Source organism: Pygoscelis adeliae, unplaced genomic scaffold (assembly GCF_000699105.1).
Source record: "Pygoscelis adeliae isolate BGI_AS28 unplaced genomic scaffold, ASM69910v1 Scaffold392, whole genome shotgun sequence".
In the NCBI taxonomy this organism is placed as follows: Eukaryota; Metazoa; Chordata; class Aves; order Sphenisciformes; family Spheniscidae; genus Pygoscelis; species Pygoscelis adeliae.
The window spans coordinates 361,796-381,782 of record NW_008824293.1 but is presented as its reverse complement, the minus strand read 5'-3'; the positions used below and the strand labels follow the sequence as shown (position 1 = coordinate 381,782).

At 36.6% G+C, this 19,987-nt stretch overlaps 2 protein-coding genes across 2 annotated transcripts in view; one reads left to right on the top strand and one right to left on the bottom strand.

The window, feature by feature from the left end:
• NF1 (neurofibromin 1) overlaps positions 1-19,987 on the top strand; it is a 111,026-nt gene that overhangs the window by 75,654 nt on the left and 15,385 nt on the right. The window contains exons 37-50 of the mRNA XM_009318826.1: positions 8,651-9,083; positions 9,324-9,664; positions 10,422-10,624; positions 11,676-11,869; positions 13,422-13,562; positions 13,792-14,071; positions 15,238-15,452; positions 15,667-15,728; positions 15,855-15,969; positions 16,655-16,756; positions 17,728-17,868; positions 18,266-18,392; positions 18,896-19,027; positions 19,550-19,685. Of these exons, the coding sequence (XP_009317101.1) occupies positions 8,651-9,083; positions 9,324-9,664; positions 10,422-10,624; positions 11,676-11,869; positions 13,422-13,562; positions 13,792-14,071; positions 15,238-15,452; positions 15,667-15,728; positions 15,855-15,969; positions 16,655-16,756; positions 17,728-17,868; positions 18,266-18,392; positions 18,896-19,027; positions 19,550-19,685 (2,622 nt within the window). The remainder of the gene's footprint in view (positions 1-8,650; positions 9,084-9,323; positions 9,665-10,421; positions 10,625-11,675; positions 11,870-13,421; positions 13,563-13,791; positions 14,072-15,237; positions 15,453-15,666; positions 15,729-15,854; positions 15,970-16,654; positions 16,757-17,727; positions 17,869-18,265; positions 18,393-18,895; positions 19,028-19,549; positions 19,686-19,987) is intronic.
• EVI2A (ecotropic viral integration site 2A) lies at positions 4,193-7,347 on the bottom strand. The gene is made up of 2 exons (XM_009318795.1): positions 7,248-7,347; positions 4,193-5,058 (listed from the first exon to the last, which is right to left on the bottom strand). The coding sequence occupies exon 2, from the start codon at positions 5,040-5,042 to the stop codon at positions 4,278-4,280; it is 765 nt and encodes a 254-aa protein (XP_009317070.1). The 5' UTR covers positions 5,043-5,058; positions 7,248-7,347; the 3' UTR covers positions 4,193-4,277.

The window sequence follows — 19,987 nt, the reverse complement described above, 5'->3', positions numbered from 1 at the left end:
CAGGAATGAAATGGAACATATTAACTCGAAAACTGCATTTGTTGTATCGTTACACTTTACTGACACCAGAAAATTTTGTTAATACTATAGTAGTGAAAATAATATTAGACTCTATGTTTAAAATTTCATGTCTGTTCCCATTTGCAAAATCAGCAGGTTTGTCGCTGACTTTACAAACAACAGGCAGATTTTCAACATTATTGATCATTCTAATTAAGTGACTTTGAAGAGAATGTCTTGGTTATTATTATCTTTTTTCACCTTATCAGAAAAAGGCATCAGCAGAGAAGTCTAAGAGTGTTTCAAAATAACATTTATCAATCATGTGAATGGTGGTGGACCTGGCACAAAATATGAAACATTTGCAGCAGTATCGACAAACAGGATTGCCACGAGTAAAGAAAATTGTCTTGTTTCAATGGATATAAGCCAAGACTTGAGTAAAAGACTCTTTACAGTTCTCTTAAACTTTTATTTCCTGTTCTTTTCCTCTCTTCAGCAGTTAAGGGTAGAGCGTAATAATTTTTAAAAAGTTTCCAAATACTGATGCTGTAATGGAACAGCATTCTAATGTTAAACTGTTTTTGTAAATAAATTCCTGCATGTGGAACTTGTGTAATGAAGGAGATTGTGTTAATGTTAAGTTGTTGACGAACCAGATCCCACCCCCCCGCCCCCCCGTACTGTTTAGAGTTCAGGTCTCTGTATGTCTTGTATGAAACAAATCATAAAATACATCCACTACATAGCAGTTTTATATCTGAAGCTACTTCCATACAATTTGAGATACTTTATTAGTTACTCTAATGCTAGTCATGTGATGCTGTTCCTGGGAAATTAATAGGCATAAATCTTTGTGGGTTTACAAATATGTAAAATTAAATTTCAGATGCAACAGTGTTAGCACCTATGAGCAGTAAATTAATGCTTCTTTAGAACATGTGATCTAAACTCTGTAAGGTTTATAACAGGTAAAAATTATTTCATTTAATTTTCTTCTGCTCCCCTCTTTTCAAAATATAGTCAAATAATACTTACATGTAGAGTTCATGATAGTTCATGGTAACAACGTCAAACAACATGTGTTTGAAACCCTCATACTTTTAAGATACAGACATTCAATGAGCTTTGAATACACCCCGAAGTCAGAACATACACAGTGCTGTACACAGTGCAGTTCCATTTCAAACCAAATAATACAAATATTAAGCCTTTCCATGTTGAAGTTGATTCTTACCTGCACATTGATCTTCTATCAAGCAAGCATCGTCTTACTTTTTGGTTTGAAGCTTTAGGAAGCCAGACTGTGTGCTGAAACTCAAGCAGCTTAAAATGGCTCGTTTCATGTTGAAGTAGGTTTCTGCAGCTAAAGAGGAAGTTTACCAATACTTGCTGCAGAAGTGTCAAGAGTAGGGAGCTTACTAAGAGCCTTATCTCAGAGTTTGCATGCTTTACAAGCAAACTTTTCAGCTCTTTTTTTTTTTTATAAAACTTAAGTATTTAAATGTTTGTGGCTTTTGTCTGGTATGTGCCCATTATGTAGAAATTCATTAATACTTGTTTGCCTGTCTCTGTTGAAAATAGTTATAATTACTTCTGTGTGAGTCAAAAATTATGCAGGTTTGGATTGGATTTGAATCTTACTGATTTAATTTTGGGGAATGGGTTTGGTGTGCTGTCATGACTATTAGTGGAAAAGCAAGCTTAGGTTCATTACTGTGAGTCACAGAAAGCTGTCTCATCACAGGATGCTGGCTTGCTTGCCCATCTTCAGTTGTGTGCATTAAAAGGCACATAATTACAGATTTCACCCTGCTCCTGCCCCCTACTCTCCATGTTATTTTTGTGTCTGGACAACTTTGGTCCCTGCTGCCATCATTAATGGGGGGCTGTGCTCTCTGAGCAGCTGTTTTCCCACTGTCTGTCTTTGTCTGTACCATTTAGTGAAACCCAAACTACTTTCTTCTGTCTCCTTGAGCATTTTTGCCTAGAAAGGCTGCCTGGCAAAAAGAAACCTGCACAAATATGTCCTCGTTGCATTTTGCAAGTGTATTCTGCCAGTGCCAAGTAGCTACTGCCATATCCTTCTGCAGCTTCTTCATCTCCTCCTGCTTTTCCTGTTGCGCCTCTCTTCTGATTGCACTAGTTCTCTTTTTCAGACTCTCCCTACTCCTGCAGCAAAAACAAATCCTGATCCCATACTCACATTATAACTCAGTTTCTTGTTCGATTCCTTCATCTCATCCCCATTCTCTTAAACCCTCTCCACCTATCTTTTGCCACAGTTCCCACCTCATTGATAGTTCTTTTTCCTTCCTCTTTTTTCTTCCAGTGATATGATCGTGATTCTTTCCTTTTTTGCCTGCTTTTTTCATGACACTGCTGGTTTTACCCCTTTAATCCGCTGCCTACTAACAGCTTACTGTGTTCCTGTATGTAGGCTGGCTAAGTCTTCCAGATTCGTTCTCCTGTTTTAGTTCTGTCACCTTCCTAGCTGTGAGCAGTTTTACACCAGGTTAGATTCCCACGTTTGCTATCTCAAGATTCTTTTTTTAGTACTTGCACAGCCTCTGCTGTTGCCTCATGTGCTCATGGTCATTTTGGGGAAGGAGAAGGTAACTGCAATGCAGCATCCCCCAACCCTGCCCTTTAGCTCTCTTTCTGTCACCAGTGTGAGATGTTCTTAGTTCATCTCCTCTAAGTACTAAGTTGTCATCACCAATCTGTCGCAGTTTGCCCTTATTCTTCTGGCCTTTCTCCTCATGTTTTAGAAATGTCTGACATAATCCCCTGTCCTCCCATTCTACTTGTGTGTTGTGTTGCGCCTCCTCCCTTTGAGCTCTAAGGTCTGAATATGTGGTTTATGGCAGTCATTGGAATATGCCCCATAGTTGGGTTTGGGATTTTTTTCCATCTCCGGTGAACTTACTTTCTAATGACTCCCAGTTCTGGGCCAAGCTTGCAAAATCTTTGTTACTACACAAACCACCTTTGACACAGGCAGTTGCTTTTTTTTTTTTTTTTTTTTTTTTTGAGTTCTTGCTCTCTTTTGGCTTCCATGATACTGTCCTCTTGCTTCTCTGTTGCTTCTTTACCTGCCCTTTCAGATAAGTTTATGGGTGATGTAATGGAAGGTGAATTGGTGATTCAGTCTTACGTCCCGATTCTTTCAAACTCATACAACCATCTCTTGTGTAAAAAATGTTTATTACAGATGCACAGGATGTTTAGAGCTTTGTTGTTATGCAGTTTTAGCACTTGTAACCATGGTGCAACAGATCATCTTCAACCCAAGAAGTAGCCTGTGAAAAGCTTCTCATGTTTCCTTATATTAACAAAGCTCTGCTGTAGTGAGACCAGACACAGACGTCTCTCCAGAAATATGGGAAAATCAGGTCTCTATGAGGATAAAGAAACTGAAAGTTGTGGTGGTTTTGAAGAAATTTTTGGCATGTTCTTATTGGTTGTATTAGGACAAAGTGGAGTGTGTTTCTGTGATGCAAGAAATGACAGCTAGTCATCAGAGAAACCTTCACTGACCTTCAGCAAATGTTATAGGAATATAATATTCCAAAATGCCTTGTGTAATATTTTTTTAAATATTTTGACTTAGAGAAATAGTATCACATAAGTCATTTAAAAACTGATGTTGGTAGTTTATTGGAGATAACAAATTGAAACAGTTCTCATATTCTAACATATAATACAAACTTCATATATTCATACGCAAGGTTGAAACACAATAAATATGATTCAAATCTCAAGCTGGTTCAAAAGCAATTAAGCTGGTTTAAGAAGTTCTTAATGGAAAAACCTCAAAGGGCATTTTGAGAGGGACTAGTTCCTGATTCAGTAATTGCATCAAAGTTGTGACTGAATTATGGTTTTCTTAAGAAAGCAACTTGGTTATACCTGTGTAGCACCTTATGGTATGGTATATAACAGTCCTTTCCTTTTTTTCCCCCTAATGATCTTTGAGAATGGGCAGACTTCTGTCCTTTTGTTTTATCCTGTTCAGCTCCTATCACCATGATTTCTGGTCAAAGGAGTAAAACGGGTCTTGACACTATTTATATATAGAAAGCTATTTAACACAATCCTAGTCCCTTCTAGATCTACAAGTTGCTACAGCATTTCCACTATCATAAAAGGAAAACCCCTAAAATCTGAATATAGCTTTCCTGTGTTAAAATTCATGTTGCTACTTGAAAGCTAAGTTTCTGCCTTATATCAATGATGTAAAAAAGGCAAAAGATTAGTTTTTACCTGAGTATGAATTAAATCTCAACTACAAAATTCGTTAAAATGGGTTTGTGTGACTTTGATGGATCTTTGTTTTCCTGTTCGTTATCTATTTCCTTAGTGAGTTTCTCAGTAGTTTCATCTTCGATTTTCCTTTGGATCACAGCATCTCTCCCCGATATTAAGTCTTGCATTATCAAGTCAGTTCCAGTTGTCTCCTTAGGCATCCTCTGCCATGTTCCTGCTGCAGTTGGCCATAAACTGTTAGTCGCCAGAATATCACCATTGCTCCTGGGCCTGCGTTTTCCTTGCCTAGTTTTTTTGAGATACGACATTTTGTTTGCTATTACAACTGTCGACAGAAATAAGAAGGTGCAGATAAGCACAAGTACTGCTATTATAATGAAGCAAATCAGTATAAGAGACTTATTGTCTTCACATGTTTCTTTTGTCATTGTGCTCTTGGGTTTGCTGGTATTCCTAGGTCCTCCAGTGGCAGAAACAGCACTTCTGGCAGGGGAAGATGTTGAATTTTGGGCCATTGTTGAAGATGAGGATTGCAGGGTACTTGTCTGCATTCCAAAAGTAGTCGTTTTGCTGTTGAAATTGATGCTTAGAGGAGAATTTGTATTGGCTTCTGTTATGTTCTGGCTTCCACTTAGGTTTTGGCTGATAGGATTCCAGGTTTCATTTATAACCCTAGGATAATCGGTATGGTTTGCACTTGTTTGCAAACATGAAGAAAAGATTATCACGACAGGGAAGGCGAAGTGTGATTTACTATGTCTCTTTGTCTTCATCTTCCTATTTAGTCACCTGCAAAAGTACAAATCATGGTATTAGTTTAGCAAATGCTAGTTCTTAGAGGTTTGAATCGGACTTCTCGGGGAATAGTAGGCAGCAGCCTTTTTGATGAAAAAAAAAATTTAATTTGACCTCATTTTTACTGGATGTAGGAGGAAGAGTTCAAGTACTTGGAATTCTGAAAGAATAGGTTGTCTCGAACTTCTGACAGTTTGAGGTTTATAGAAAAAATATGAAGATTAAAAAAGAACATGGAGCAAAGAGAGAAAGGAAAGTGTTTCCTACTAACTACTCAGTGTTGTAGAGGCAGACCTCTGTGGTAGTTCCTCCTCTTTGGTAGTTCCTCCTCTTCAAAGCCAGGCATATTACAACTTTACGTTCATCACTTCTGCTTTTACACAGTGAAAGGAGAAACCCATGTAAAGTTTACAGATTACTGCTTCTTACTTTCTTGTGTTCCCCTGAATGTGGGTAATGTAACCGTGCTTGTAAAGACGGTCAAGTGAAAAACTTTAATCGAAAATGTTTCTGTAAGTGACAGCAGTAGCTTGTTTTAATTGTTTATGTTTCTTAGCACAGCTATCTGGAGTATTTCATAACTGCCTAGCAAAATTTTTGTTCACTAATTTTTCTGCTGTATTGTACAAAAGGCTATTTATCACGAATGAACTTCTCACAAATTTTTCTCACACATGCTACAGATTGTGACATTTTCTTTAAAACGCCTGAGATTATTATGCAAATGATATTACCATTAGTATGTTCTGTTTCACATTTGTGTACTATTCAAATTTGTACCTGTTGAATTTGTCTGGAGGGCAGAAAATTGATCTTTAGGTCAGTCTGATACTAAGATAAAAACCTCAAAATAATAGTGACAAATCAGACAAGCAGTGAACCACTTCACTGCTGCTGCTTCGTCCAGTTTGTATATGAGACACTTAATGCTTATTATCCAATCCAATGTTTCTCTTTCACCTGTCTCTATTAACAGAACAAAATGTTTCCTTTGAATGTTACAGGTGACATGTGGTTCAAACATAAATACTGTAGAGAATGACCAAAAGTAACAGTGCTATTTTTATAAATACATTTGTTCTTGAAGCTATTACTTTAAAGGTAGCAAAGTGTATCTATATGTTTGTAAAGTTAGGTAATTTTGAAATATTCCAGACAATGTTTACTTTTATCATAGTCAAAAGTTAGCATGCCTACCAAAGAACTTAATATATTCACTCCCAAAAATCAGAGGGGTGAACTTGCCTATCTTGCAAAATCCAAATGGCAGTCCTTCGTATTGCTGAAGTCCTCCAGGAAAATGAAAGAAATTATATACCTGGTATGTAAACAGGGAATAAACTATGGGTGTCACTCCTTACGTGACAAAGGAGCAGCAGAAGATATATGTATCTTTTACTTTGCAGTTCACCCATAACATAAAATTTTACTCCAATGAGATGAATCCTTATTGTTAAGTTTGAACTAGAAACCATCTTAGTAATCAATTACAGCTCAGGTAGAATTTTTATCTTTATACGGTAAAAGTTGCCTGGAGGATGCCTTGTAGCATACTTCAAAAAGGAAAAAAGCAAAACCAACGAAGCCTTTTTTTGGAAACAAAACAACATTTCACACAAAGTTTCTGCATGACATGCAGAACTGAGATGCATTTGCCGGTACACATGTACTCCAACATTTAATGTTACTGTCCAAGAGTTGCAACTCTCTGCCTGCTCCCTCCAAGAATACAGTAAGTCCAGTGTTAATTGTAGTGTTCTAGACCAGATGTGCTTTTCTTAAAAATAAACAAACTGATGTTGTTAAGGGCTTCACTTAAAATCATGAGAGCAAAGGAACTGATCATTAAAGAGCTGGTTTTTTTCTTTTTAGTTCAACCCTTTGTGCCTAGGTATTGATAGGGTCTTCTCTCAGTACACAGTAAGATCTGCAGTGCGTGGGAACAATAGAGCTGAGTAGCGACTGTCACTGTTAATTCTTTGGAGTCTGATTATTAATAACCTTTAGCATTACTAAAAATACAGTTATATCAGCTTCCTTAATTCAGTTGGAGATAATATTTTTACAGATGACTTTTTGAGTTATTTTAACTTCTTTAAAAATACTTTTGCATATAATTTTCTACAAAATCTAATAAACTTTGAAGTGGAACTTCAAACAGGAGAAGGAAAATGTGTACTTACCTTGCCAAGATGTAGTCAAAAGAAAATTGGTGTTTCAGATACTTAGTCCTCTAACAATAAAATTTCTTTGTGCATATATTTACTCTTAGGATGCAAATGACCATTAACGTAAAGCATGTAGATTTAGACAATGCTGGTATTTTTTAAGCAAATCTGTAACTGAAATTATACATCGTTTACTCTAAGAGGAGAACTAAAACCACGAGATGACACACTTCCTTTTTGTAACAACTATACCATGACACGTTAGAGGGGGAAAAACACCAACTTGCCCAAATTAGCTCTCAGAACAACAGGAAGTAACACGGGGGCGGGGGGGAAGTGTCTTCGGCAGACAAATATTCTATCTTCATGAAATTTATCTCCTCAGTTATCCTACGCTCAGGCGGTTTACCTCAAATGTTATCAAAAACAGTGTCCCAGTACACTCAAAACTACGTACGTGCTTACAGTATTTATTAGCTCTTTCCGTAGCCTGTTGACTTGCCTTGAATGAGTTGAGTTAATGCTAGTTTGAAACATTAACAGCTATTTGAAAGTACCTTAGGTGTTCACGAGCTACTGTTGAGTTTGATTTTTTTAATTAATTCTTCCTAGTAGAATTTTTTCTGCTATGCTGACTCTGGAGACTTGGTTTAGGTAGTTGCGCTGTCCAGTCTCATAAAATTCAGAGAATGATTAAACGAGAACAAAAGGTTCTTAATATTTATATATTATCTGAATGTTTTTCTGGAAAGAGTTATTTTGTAGACAAATCCTCTGTACTACTCAGAGGACTGACCATTCTTAGAAACACCCCACCAAGCGTTAGAGTGTGCTGCAGTATATAGCAAATGACATGAGTTTGAGACCCTTTGAAAAAGTTGGTATGTGGATGCTTAATTATGAATTCTGAAATAAATTTATTTTTCCACATATAAAAGTAGATATAATTTGAATCTCTAGAGAGGTTAGAGAGTTAGTTTGAGACAGTTACACTTTACTCTTATTTTTAAAGAAGCTCTGAGCTCTTTCCATGTAATCCAGTTTTGATCCAATTGATGCACTGTTGCTCTCCAGCATGGATTGTTTTTCCTTTCAGCTGAATAAACCTCCTGTCTGTCTGGAGGTTGCTTGGCTGTGGTAGGTTGCGTGGCACTTCAAAATGAAGTTGAGTTAAATTGCGAGTCAAGCTTCATCGTACTGGGCACTAAACTTGGTTGGAGTCTGAGCCATGACAGAATAGTAACTTGAGGCTGTAGCTGCCAGTCCAGCGTCATTGCTTTGGATTGATGGTATTTTTAGAACTACGTGAAAGATCAGTCTGGTTTAGTTTAGTAGTAGTATGTGTAATAGACCACTCAGATGTTTGTAGCGTGGATCTAAAAAGCAAACCCAACAATGTCTGTCTTGTTTTCTTACAGATTCAAGACTGGTCAGATCAACGGAGATTTATTGATATACCATGTACTGCTAACTCTGAAGCCATACTATGCAAAGCCATATGAAATTGTAGTGGACCTCACACACGCTGGCCCCAGTAATCGCTTTAAAACAGACTTTCTTTCTAAATGGTTTGTAGTTTTTCCAGGCTTTGCTTATGAAAATGTCTCAGCAGTTTTTATTTATAACTGTAACTCGTGGGTCAGAGAATACACCAAATACCATGAAAGGCTCTTGACAGGTTTGAAAGGAAGCAAAAGGCTTATTTTCATAGACTCTCCAGGGAAACTGGCAGAGCACATCGAACATGACCAGCAGAAACTCCCAGCAGCTACCTTGGCTTTGGAGGAGGACTTGAAAGTGTTTCACAATGCTCTCAAACTGGCTCATAAAGACACCAAAGTTTCTATTAAAGTAAGTCCTTTTAATGCTGTTCCTAGTGAATTGTTGTATTTTTGTAAGGTTTTGAATACGATTTTACTGTCTCTTAATTCTTCTCTCCTGTCTTGAGGAGAAATCACAACTTATTAGTATGCCTCTTTAGGAATTATAAAATTTCATACATTTATCTTTATAAAAGTAGAAGTGTCAGACTTTTCTCTCTCTGTATTGTTAACAATAGGCACTGAACCATTTTTCTGTTCTCTTTCTCAGGTTGGGTCGACAGCTGTGCAGGTGACGTCAGCGGAACGAACAAGAGTCCTGGGACAAACAGTGTTTTTAAATGATATATACTATGCCTCTGAAATTGAGGAAATATGTCTTGTTGATGAGAACCAGTTTACCTTAACCATTGCCAACCAAGGCACACCACTCACCTTCATGCATCAGGAGTGTGAAGCCATCGTTAGGTCCATCATTCATATACGGACACGGTGGGAGCTGTCACAACCAGACTCCATCCCACAGCATACTAAAATTCGTCCTAAGGATGTCCCTGGAACACTACTGAACATAGCGCTGCTCAACCTGGGAAGCTCGGACCCCAGTTTGCGGTACAGATCTTTTAAATTAATATCAACTTTGGTCAAAAATGTGAATTCTTTCCAAGGTTTTCTTAGTGTTAACAAATCTGTCTTGAACAAAACAATTTTTCTGTCACCACTACTCAATAAAATGTACTTTTTAATATAAAGAAAGATTGGGTTTTCTGTAAGTGAAGAAAGGCATACATACTGTCAGGGTAACTGAAGGCATATAGGAAGCTTAATTTCTCTTTATGAAGAGAAATACTTATGCTTTGCAATATATGTTTATTAGATACATTTGATTTTCGTGGTGTTGAACTTGCTGTTTAATAACGTGGGAGCTGTACCTCTTAGAGCAGGCTCTTGGATCTTGTCTGAAAGGACTACCTCAGAAGGGTTACTGGCTCAATGGCAACCTCTGGGGCCCTTGGCGGTCTCTCTCCCAGCAGCTCAGGTGCACCTGGAAATATTTAGAATTTCCTGGCACCAAAGGCCTGTCTGAGAAGTCCAGTACAAAGTCCTTCAAGCATACTCTCTAACCTCATCCAAAATTGTTTAAAGCAAGTGGAGGAGTAGTTTCTTTCATTTCTCCAAGGCAAATGTTGTTGCCTGAATCTTAACTGGTGCAGGGAAAAAGTTCAGGATTTAAATGTAATCTCTTCTATAGCAGTATTGATTTAATTTTTAAAATGTCAGTACTACTACTGTGATGCCTTGGTGTAATGCATATATTTTAAAATGTACAAGAAAACAATTACAAGTCACGTTGCTTGCTTTGTTACAGGTCTGCTGCCTATAATCTTCTATGTGCCTTAACCTGTACCTTTAATTTAAAGATTGAGGGCCAGTTACTGGAAACTTCAGGTCTGTGTATTCCTGCCAACAACACACTATTTATTGTATCTATTAGTAAGACTCTTGCAGCTAACGAACCACACCTTACCTTAGAGTTCTTGGAAGAGTGTATTTCTGGATTTAGCAAATCTAGTAAGTAACACTAGTATTCCTTAATGCTAACCATGAATTTGAACAGATTTAAGTTGGTAACTGTCTAGCTTAGTCAATTAAGCTTCCTCATCTTACTAAGTCATGATAAGTTTAAATTGCAAATGCTTCTTAGAGCTGTTTCAGCTGTTTTCAAGATGATCCATTTATCTGTTTCTTAACAATCAAGTTATGCAATACTCTGAAACCAGGCAGTTTCACAAACTGGAATGGCATCTGTTGGAGCAAAAACATTACTTTTCACATTTGAATGTGCCCTTTCCTTTCTCATAAAGTAGATTTAAAAAAAAAAAAGGCAACTGCCTTTTTAAACTTTGAAATTAATGTCTAGTAAAACTTGTTTTAACATCTCATTCATTTAGAGGATTACGTTCATTCAGAGAGATCACAATACAAGTTATTTGTTTCATATCACTGTTGATAGTTTTGTACAGTGAGTACTTTGGATAGATTTCTATTGGGCTGTTACTAATTCACCAGAAGTAGAGAATATTGCAGAACAAAAATCAAAATTTGAGGTCCATGATAGTGAAGATTTGAACTCTAGAATATACGTACACAGAAGAGTTACAGGGTTCTTTAGTCATATCAAAATTAATCTTTTCAGATTGATTATATCTCTCAATTGTAAAACTGGTTCTGTTGCACTACTTTTGTCATGCTTTTTTTTCCAGGCATAATACAGCTCTGACTTTACTGTTGGAAGCTGTTGAGAATAAACAGATTCTCAAGATGAAAAAGCAATTATCTTAAGTAGTCCCACCTAATACTGATTGTACACATCTTTATGTCACATCTTTTAATAAGATATTAAAATGTCAACATCTCCTTGCCAGATTCCTACAGATGTTTCTTGGATGTCATTATTAGAGTATGTTTCTTTTTGAAGCTTGTCTGTTTGCCCAGTATTATTTGCTCAGCTCTGATAGTAATTATTTTCAACAATAAAACTGAAAGGAAAAGTGCTCACAAATAATTATTATAAATAGAGACCAGTGCTGATTCTGTGTTACAAGGTGAATTTTTATTTCAGGTATTGAACTGAAACATCTTTGTCTGGAGTATATGACTCCCTGGCTGTCCAATCTGGTCCGATTCTGTAAACACAATGATGATGCTAAGCGCCAGCGAGTCACTGCTATTCTTGATAAGCTTATAACAATGACAATAAATGAAAAACAGATGTATCCTTCCATTCAAGCTAAGATATGGGGAAGTCTTGGACAGGTACAAATCTGCATAATTTATTGCAATTTGTTTATAAGCAGATTATAGAGTTTTTAACCACTTAAATGTTAATGCAGAAAAATAATATGGATCTCGACATGACCTAAGTTCATTAGCTGTATGGAGAGTAGTGTGCAAGTTCTTCTAAAGTTTCCATTCTATAAAATACTTCATAAAATCATTAATGAACTCTGGCTTCTAGGAATGTGTTCCTGGCCCCACTGTGAATTGAAAAATAAGTGTCTTTGGTATTAGTAGTAGTTATTTCGATTAGTAGAAATTATTTCATCAAAACCACTGAATGTACGGGTACTGAATGGAAAGAACAAAGTACTAGCATTCAGAGGTGTGTTAGGCACGTGGCATTGAAAGAATGCTGCTTTTTTTTTCTGTTTGCACTTTTGAAACAGATGCATTTTGATTACAATCAATAGAATATCAATCCTCCTGTTGATCATGAGCTTAACACTTAGCCAAATTCTGTCCTCATCCTCCCTGCAAAGTGAAGAAGATGAAAACAATAAAGCTGACGTCATATATGCCATTCATGAAGGAGGTGTCTAGACAAACGAGACCAGCTTTACTTGCCGTGACCAGGCTTGCTCACAAGCTTTGTATCAACTTCCTCATTGTCATACTATTTTTATTTTTTTTAACTGTCATCCAAACTGATGCAGCCCAGCATCACAAAGCTGCTCTTGGAGAATGTGGGAGAACTGTCAGATGGATGCATGAGTGCATTTTCTTGCTTGGTCCAATTGGCAAAAAAAACCAAAACCAATGTATTTTGAAAGCTTAAATCACATTGAGAGCAATATGACTATTATGTGCCGTATGAAAGTCTGTTGACAGGTAAATATGGAGAACACAAAATGAAAAGATTAAATACTCCACAGCAGTCAGTGGAAGTTTTATCATTGACTTAGTTGACCCAGAATTTCAGCCAATTTTCATAATATAATGAGAGCTGAATTTGAACCAATACTGAAATAACATTAATCTTAGCCTGCATGTTATATTTAGAGTTCTCTGTACACTTGGACAGATTTTATTCTTGCCTGCATATATGAAATGTCTTTTTTTTTTTAATGTGAGAAGAAACTTGTTTTACTTGTAGCTGTATTCATGCATGGCTAGTGCTCTAAGCAAAATCTTTGACAGATGAGATCTTGCTTATTTTCTTGGAAGTATGTTTTTTTTCCCCCCACTTCAAATCCAGTGTCTTCTTACTAGGTTCAGCATTTTATGAATAGTTATACTTTAAAATGGAAAAAGAAATAAAAATAATACAAATTAAATTATAGTTTCTCCACAGTTCTGAAGCACTTTGATCTGGAGTAAGGCCTGATGGAATTAATCTTTATACTTCTAATATTTACATTAGACTTTTTTCCAAAAGGATAACGAATCAGTAAAACTGATGCTTCAATTTATGGTAGTTATGCATCTTCAACTAAAAAAAATGAATGATTGCTTATTTAAATGGTAGTTTACTGTGGAAAAATAAAGTTAATCTGACTGATAAAGAAGATTTTTTTTTTTCGTCTAACAGATAACAGATCTCCTTGATGTAGTGCTGGACAGTTTCATCAAAACGAGTGCCACAGGGGGCTTAGGGTCTATAAAAGCTGAGGTTATGGCAGACACAGCCGTAGCGCTTGCTTCTGGAAACGTAAAACTGGTTTCAAGCAAAGTGAGTTCTTTCTTTGTCTTAAGTTCCTTTTGTATAATAATTTCAACTTACATAATAATGTGACACTGAGATGCTTTCTGATAACTCAGTACGGGCAATAATGCAAAAACGATGATAAAATAGGTTCCACGCCATAGAATAATTCCAATGTTAAATTGTAATGGTTTTTAATGAAACTTTGAGCTGTGCTCTTCGTTTGAGTAAAACAAAATGGTTGCTCTCTTTTCAGGTGATTGGAAGGATGTGTAAAATAATTGACAAGACTTGTCTGTCTCCAACTCCTACACTGGAACAGCACCTGATGTGGGATGATATTGCTATTCTAGCACGTTACATGCTGATGCTCTCCTTTAACAATTCTCTGGATGTGGCAGCACATCTCCCCTACCTCTTTCACGTAGTTACTTTATTGGTGGCCACTGGTCCCCTTTCTCTCAGAGCTTCCACTCATGGTCTCGTCATCAACATCATTCATTCTCTTTGCACTTGTTCACAGCTTCACTTTAGTGGTAAGTTTTTTTCAGATTTTCAATTAAGCTGATCGCTCCTTAGCTTGTTTAAGAAATATTTGAGTTGTCTTTCTCTCTTTATTCTGAGAGTTTGAAAATACCATGTTGTAATTCAGCTTGTGTACAAACCAGAATGAGGATATGATCTACAACAAATGAGTATGGAATTAAAAAATGACTATCTGGTTTAGAGCAGGTGCATAATGTAAATTGTTTGTATAACGGATTTTAGAGAAAGAGAAGAAAGTACCAGTAAGTTCCTGTAATGCAGAGAAAGGAGAAAATACGTCTGTGCTAAAACTGGCTGATGTGCATCTTCTGAATGATTGCATAATGTGGTAACAAAAATATCAATTACATAAGGGAATTGTGAAACTCTACTGTTAAAACAGGTATTTTTGCATACTGCTTTATTTTAGCAGTCCTAAAATAATTAGTATTAGCAAATATGTAGCTGTCACTTCTTACCACAGAAGTACAGTATAAAACCATGCTAGATTTTGTGCAGAAAAAAATTAAAGGTTTATGTAATCTTGTCTTTTTTTTAAGTATCTGAAAGCTCATTTTATATCTATGTATATCGACAGAGTGAATGTGTGAATATGCACAGACACACACATATATATGTATAAAGAAAAGCTTTGATGCACAGAGAGAAGGGCAAGCCTTCCTGTTCAAACAATGAATTTGAAGTACACTGAAATGAAATGAAAGTTCAGAATTGTAAAAATACTTAGTGCTAGTAGCAGGGCCGTCATCTTCTGATTTAAGTGGCTTTCTTCATTTTAGTGCCAGAGCCAAAAGCAGAATTTGACTGCAGTTTGAACTTACAGTACTGTTGGTATTTCAAAGCAGGAGCTCTCCAGGTTTCCATTTTCTGAACCAATGTGAGGAGAAGTCTCACGGAACCACATCTTTAAACAAGTTTCTTTCTACCTGTTTTTAGAATGCATCTTCCTGGTGACTGGTTTCAACAGTCTATGCAACAGACCACAGTTCTTGTGGCATACTCTGGGAGGAGTAGCAAAGAAAACAGTATTGGAATGTGCAAAGTGACATACAGGATTATTATCTACTTTTGTATTCATGGGAGGGTGAGCCTAAGTGTTGAAAATATGGATTGGATTTCAGTAGTTTAAATTTAATATGTAAAAATTTTTCAACAGAGGAGACCAAGCAAGTTTTAAGGCTGAGCTTGACTGAGTTCTCTCTGCCCAAATTTTATTTGCTGTTTGGAATCAGCAAAGTGAAATCAGCCGCGGTCATAGCGTTCCGATCCAGCTATCGAGACAGGTCGTTTTCACCTGGTTCCTATGAAAGGGAGACTTTCGCACTGACTTCGTTGGAAACTGTTACTGAAGCTTTGCTGGAGATCATGGAGGTATGTGGTTCAAAACAAAACAAATTATCCACAAGGGAAAATGGCACTGCTTACACTTTCTACGGGCAAGCAGTGTAGTGAGATGTACCTCCCATGATGTGGTAATACATAGTTAAGTGGCTGACTTCTGAGAACTAAAAAACCTGCACATTCTGAATTTTAAAAAGACTTTTTCTTAATGTTACATGTATTCAAACAATATAATTCTTTTTAGGCTTGTATGAGGGATATTCCAACATGCAAGTGGCTGGACCAGTGGACTGAACTAGCTCAAAAGTATGTTGTAGATCTCAAAATATAATCCCTGCCCGCCTGTGTAGTATATTTAGAATTTTCAACTTCTCGTTATACAGCCTATTTGTTGTTTGTTTGTTTAATATACTGTACTCTGTTTCTTCACAGGTTTGCATTCCAATATAACCCATCCCTGCAGCCAAGAGCACTTGTTGTCTTTGGCTGTATAAGTAAACGTGTCTCTCATGGACAAATAAAACAAATAATCCGAATTCTTAGCAAGGTAATAGACCCATATACCTTAAATCGATTTGGTGGCAATAAGTTTCATCAGTGTTGCGACTTCTAGAGTAACAGTAGTTTTCAATATTGAGTTTAAAATTTGAGACACTGAGATTGATCCAGAAGTCAGTACTTAAATAAAAGCAAAATTTTCTGTTAAGGTATTTAGCTGCATGCACATGATTCACAACTGTTTTTTAAAGGACGTTAATAATCTAACGTGTTGTAAGTAAATACAATAAAGAGCAGGGCATTTACATAAGAAAATTTTGAAACCGACTGCCTGGCTTGGTAATGATGTTCCATATTTTCTAAAGACGGTTGTGTTCTGTAGCAAGTAAACAGTGTGCTGAATATGTTTCCTTTCAGCATTTTATTAGAGTTTTATGGACATAAACTTTAACTGAACAGCATCCAAATTGTAAAAGAGCTATTCTCTAACTCTTGCACCCTGTCCTGCATGCTTACTTTTCTTAATACACATTGTGCAATTGCTTTCAGCAATACATGTATCACTTCTGTGTAAATCTCCATTTGTAAAAGTCCTTGAGAATTGGTTTAAAATGAGCTCAAGCTTTGTAAACTAGTTGAGAGCAACAATTCTTGTTTAGAGTTTTGATCATCTTTTTACAAAGCAAAATCTAGTTATGGTTGTGTTTTAATTACTCTTTTTTTCCTACAAAAAGGGACTTGAGAGCTGTTTAAAAGGCCCTGATAATTACAATAGCCAAGTTCTAATAGAAGCTACAGTTATAGCACTCACCAAGCTGCAGCCTCTTCTTAATAAGGTAAACAACTGGATTTTTAGAGTAAACAGAGAACGTATTTTGTAAATGAAAATTATGATTATGGGTATAATCTCAAAAATATAAGTAAGCGTTGTGGTATCTGAAGTTCACACTTCACTGCTATGACTCATGCTCGAAAGTACTACATATGGGAAATACGTCACCGGTGTTTCTATGTGGGACCTGTGCAAAGGCTTTAAAAATGGTTTAGAATGTGCTGTTCTGCTTCATCAAACTGGGCCACAGCAATATAGGCAATGACCCTACCACGGGCTGTCGGAATGCTTTCCAAAAGATTTTCGGTCTTTGCTTTCAAATGTTTGATTGTTAATACATGCTTTTCAGATCATGGCTTGTAATAAATGTTCGTCTTACCTGATTTGGTATTAAGGTAGCCATCCATACATTACTTTCATGTTCATTATTTGATCAGCATACCAATGGGTATGCTGTTAATGAAGAGCCCCATATATTTACTGTTAGTAAATAAAACTTGTGCCTTGAAAAATCTGCTGCTTAAGAGACCCAGAATCTGTTGAATGCCAATTCTTCCTGCGTGCTTTTTTGATTTGGAGAAGAAATTGCCTGGCCAGTTATCTGTGCAGAATTGCAATCCATTTTCAACATGTGCATTCAAATTGAGAACAGAAGACACATTTCTGTTCAGTCTGGTGTAGGGCAATATGAGTCTGACATTTTGTGAGCAAGGGAAGGAATATAAGAGAGAAGGAACGACTTTAGGGGAGGTGAAAGGCTTGAAATTCATTTGCTTTCTACTGTTCACCCGTTAAGTGCATTAAGACGACAGTTGACATGTACATCTGTATTGACGGAATGGATATGGTTGAAGACAGAACCTGCTACAGGAAGGATAGTAATGCATATGCAAAACCACGTGTCAGTCTTACTTGTCTTTGACTTACAGGAACTGACTTGAAAGTGAAATCGTGGCTTTTTCTTTTTCCTTCTAGGACTCTCCTATGCACAAGGCCCTCTTTTGGGTAGCTATGGCAGTACTGCAGCTAGACGAAGTAAACTTGTACTCAGCAGGTACAGCACTACTTGAACAGAATCTGCATACCTTGGATAGCCTTCGAGTATTCAATGATAAGGTAAGCTGTCAGCAGTCAGCTGTGACTAACCTTTCGTTTATGTAAGCAGTTAGATCTGTTAAAAAAGAAAAAAAAAATTCCGTGTCCTCATGGACAGTAGTTAAGCAACTAAAACTGAAATTTGCGTTAGAGATTGTTTCACTTGTGTTATATCAACCGTGAAACTAAGATGTAGAGATGAAGCTCTTGCTATTCTGTTCTAAACTGGAACAGAAATGTATAGATGTGTTCTAATCAAGAGTGTTTGCGCTATTGTCACGTAAACTATCAAAATTACTGTTTTGTCACTTTAAAAAACAAAAAACAAAAAACAAAAAAACAACAAAAAAAACCCAACTTGAGATATGATGAGTAACTTGTGATGAGGTACTCCTGTATTTTGTTTTTTCTGGGTCAGAGCCCAGAAGAGGTGTTTATGGAGATCAGGAGGCCACTCGAATGGCACTGCAAGCAGATGGATCATTTTGTTGGGCTAAATTTCAACTCCAACTTTAACTTTGCACTAGTGGGACACCTCCTGAAAGGTAAGAATGCATATTGCTGTTCATTTTAGATGAACACTCTTAATTCAAAAATAAAAACAAGTCCAGGGCTTACGGGGAAAGAATGGGTGGTGGATTTTAAGTAACTTGGATCACAGAATAGATACAGAATTAAATGTTCTTTGACTAAAGGACTTTGCCGGGTTTCCCGTAGACATGTTCTTTACTACTTTGTCCAAGAATGCTGTCTTTCTCTGTGTGTTTGCTTGTGTTCAGGCTCACTGTTTCTTTTAGAAGATTGATTTGTGAGATAATAGATATAATATATGCACAGGCATTTGAAATTATGTGACTTTGGGGGGGAGGGACAGAAGTTGTTAGTCTTAAATGTGCAATTTCTGTTAGCATTGTGCTTCCTCACCCTTTACATGAAGTTTCCTGAGAACATGCCGAAAAATATTTATAAATCTTCTCAAAAAATTAATGCTTCATAAATATGCATTAAAATTAAATACAGTATTTGGTTTCTTAACCTCATTTCTTAGGGTACAGGCATCCTTCACCTACCACTGTAGCAAGAACAGTAAGGATTTTACATACACTACTAGCTCTGGTTAACAAACATAGGAACTGTGACAAGTTTGAGGTGAACACCCAGAGTGTGGCTTACCTAGCAGGTAAAATTAAACAAACAAACATTCTTTTAAATTTGTGCTAACTGAAAAGGAATGGATTATTGTGGGAATTCTTATGGTTTTAGGTTGATAAAATTGTACCAACATAAAGGAAACTTGTAACTGCAGATGGACAAGTCTGGGCTAGGCTGGGGTACATCAGTTAAAGCTTTTTGTGGACTGAAGGCTTTCCAGCACAAGGACCTACTGTGCAACTTTGAAAATACTTCAGGGAGGCTGCAGGTTTCTTGGTTTAAGTGCGTGCCTTAAACATTGAAATTTCTAGTGGTCTAGAAATAGAAATTGTGACCGTGTGAGGGCAAATGTTTAAATCATGTAACTGGATGGGGAATATAATTCTTTTTAAATCACCTACTTTTAATCTGTATGTTTCGGTAATGTGTAATTACATCTCAATGGTCGTCTTCATATTAAGTAAAAAAATTAAATTGATGGAATATTGCTTACATTCTTCAATGTATTCCTACTGTGGAAAACTTACGTTAGCTTTCTTTGAATTTTTAGCTTTGCTGACAGTATCTGAGGAAGTTCGAAGTCGCTGCAGTCTAAAACATAGGAAGTCTCTCTTATTGACAGATGTTTCAATGGAAAATGTTCCTATGGATACATATCCCATACATCACAGTGACACTAGCTATAGGTTGGTTGTCTAACTTTTAGATAAGTTATCCATATTTCAATGTCTGTTCACTGTAATAAGTTACCTAAAGGTAACCTGTGGTATATTGAAAACTGAAACCCACATTCATAAAGCTAAGTTAATGTTCTGTTATTGGTTCCAGACCAATACGCTACTTACACTGTGATACTGGGATCAACATTCACAGAAAAATTTGGGTATCAGATTCCTATACATTTAATTTTGAGATCTGTAAAGCTATTTCAGAGCTTAACTGCTTTGGAGGTTCTTAAACTCTTTGATAACCTCTTTCTACAAGACCA

Bases quoted from the DNA above. Each gene is read 5' to 3' on its own strand.
- EVI2A (XM_009318795.1), bottom strand. From the start codon at position 5,042: ATGAAGACAAAGAGACATAGTAAATCACACTTCGCCTTCCCTGTCGTG.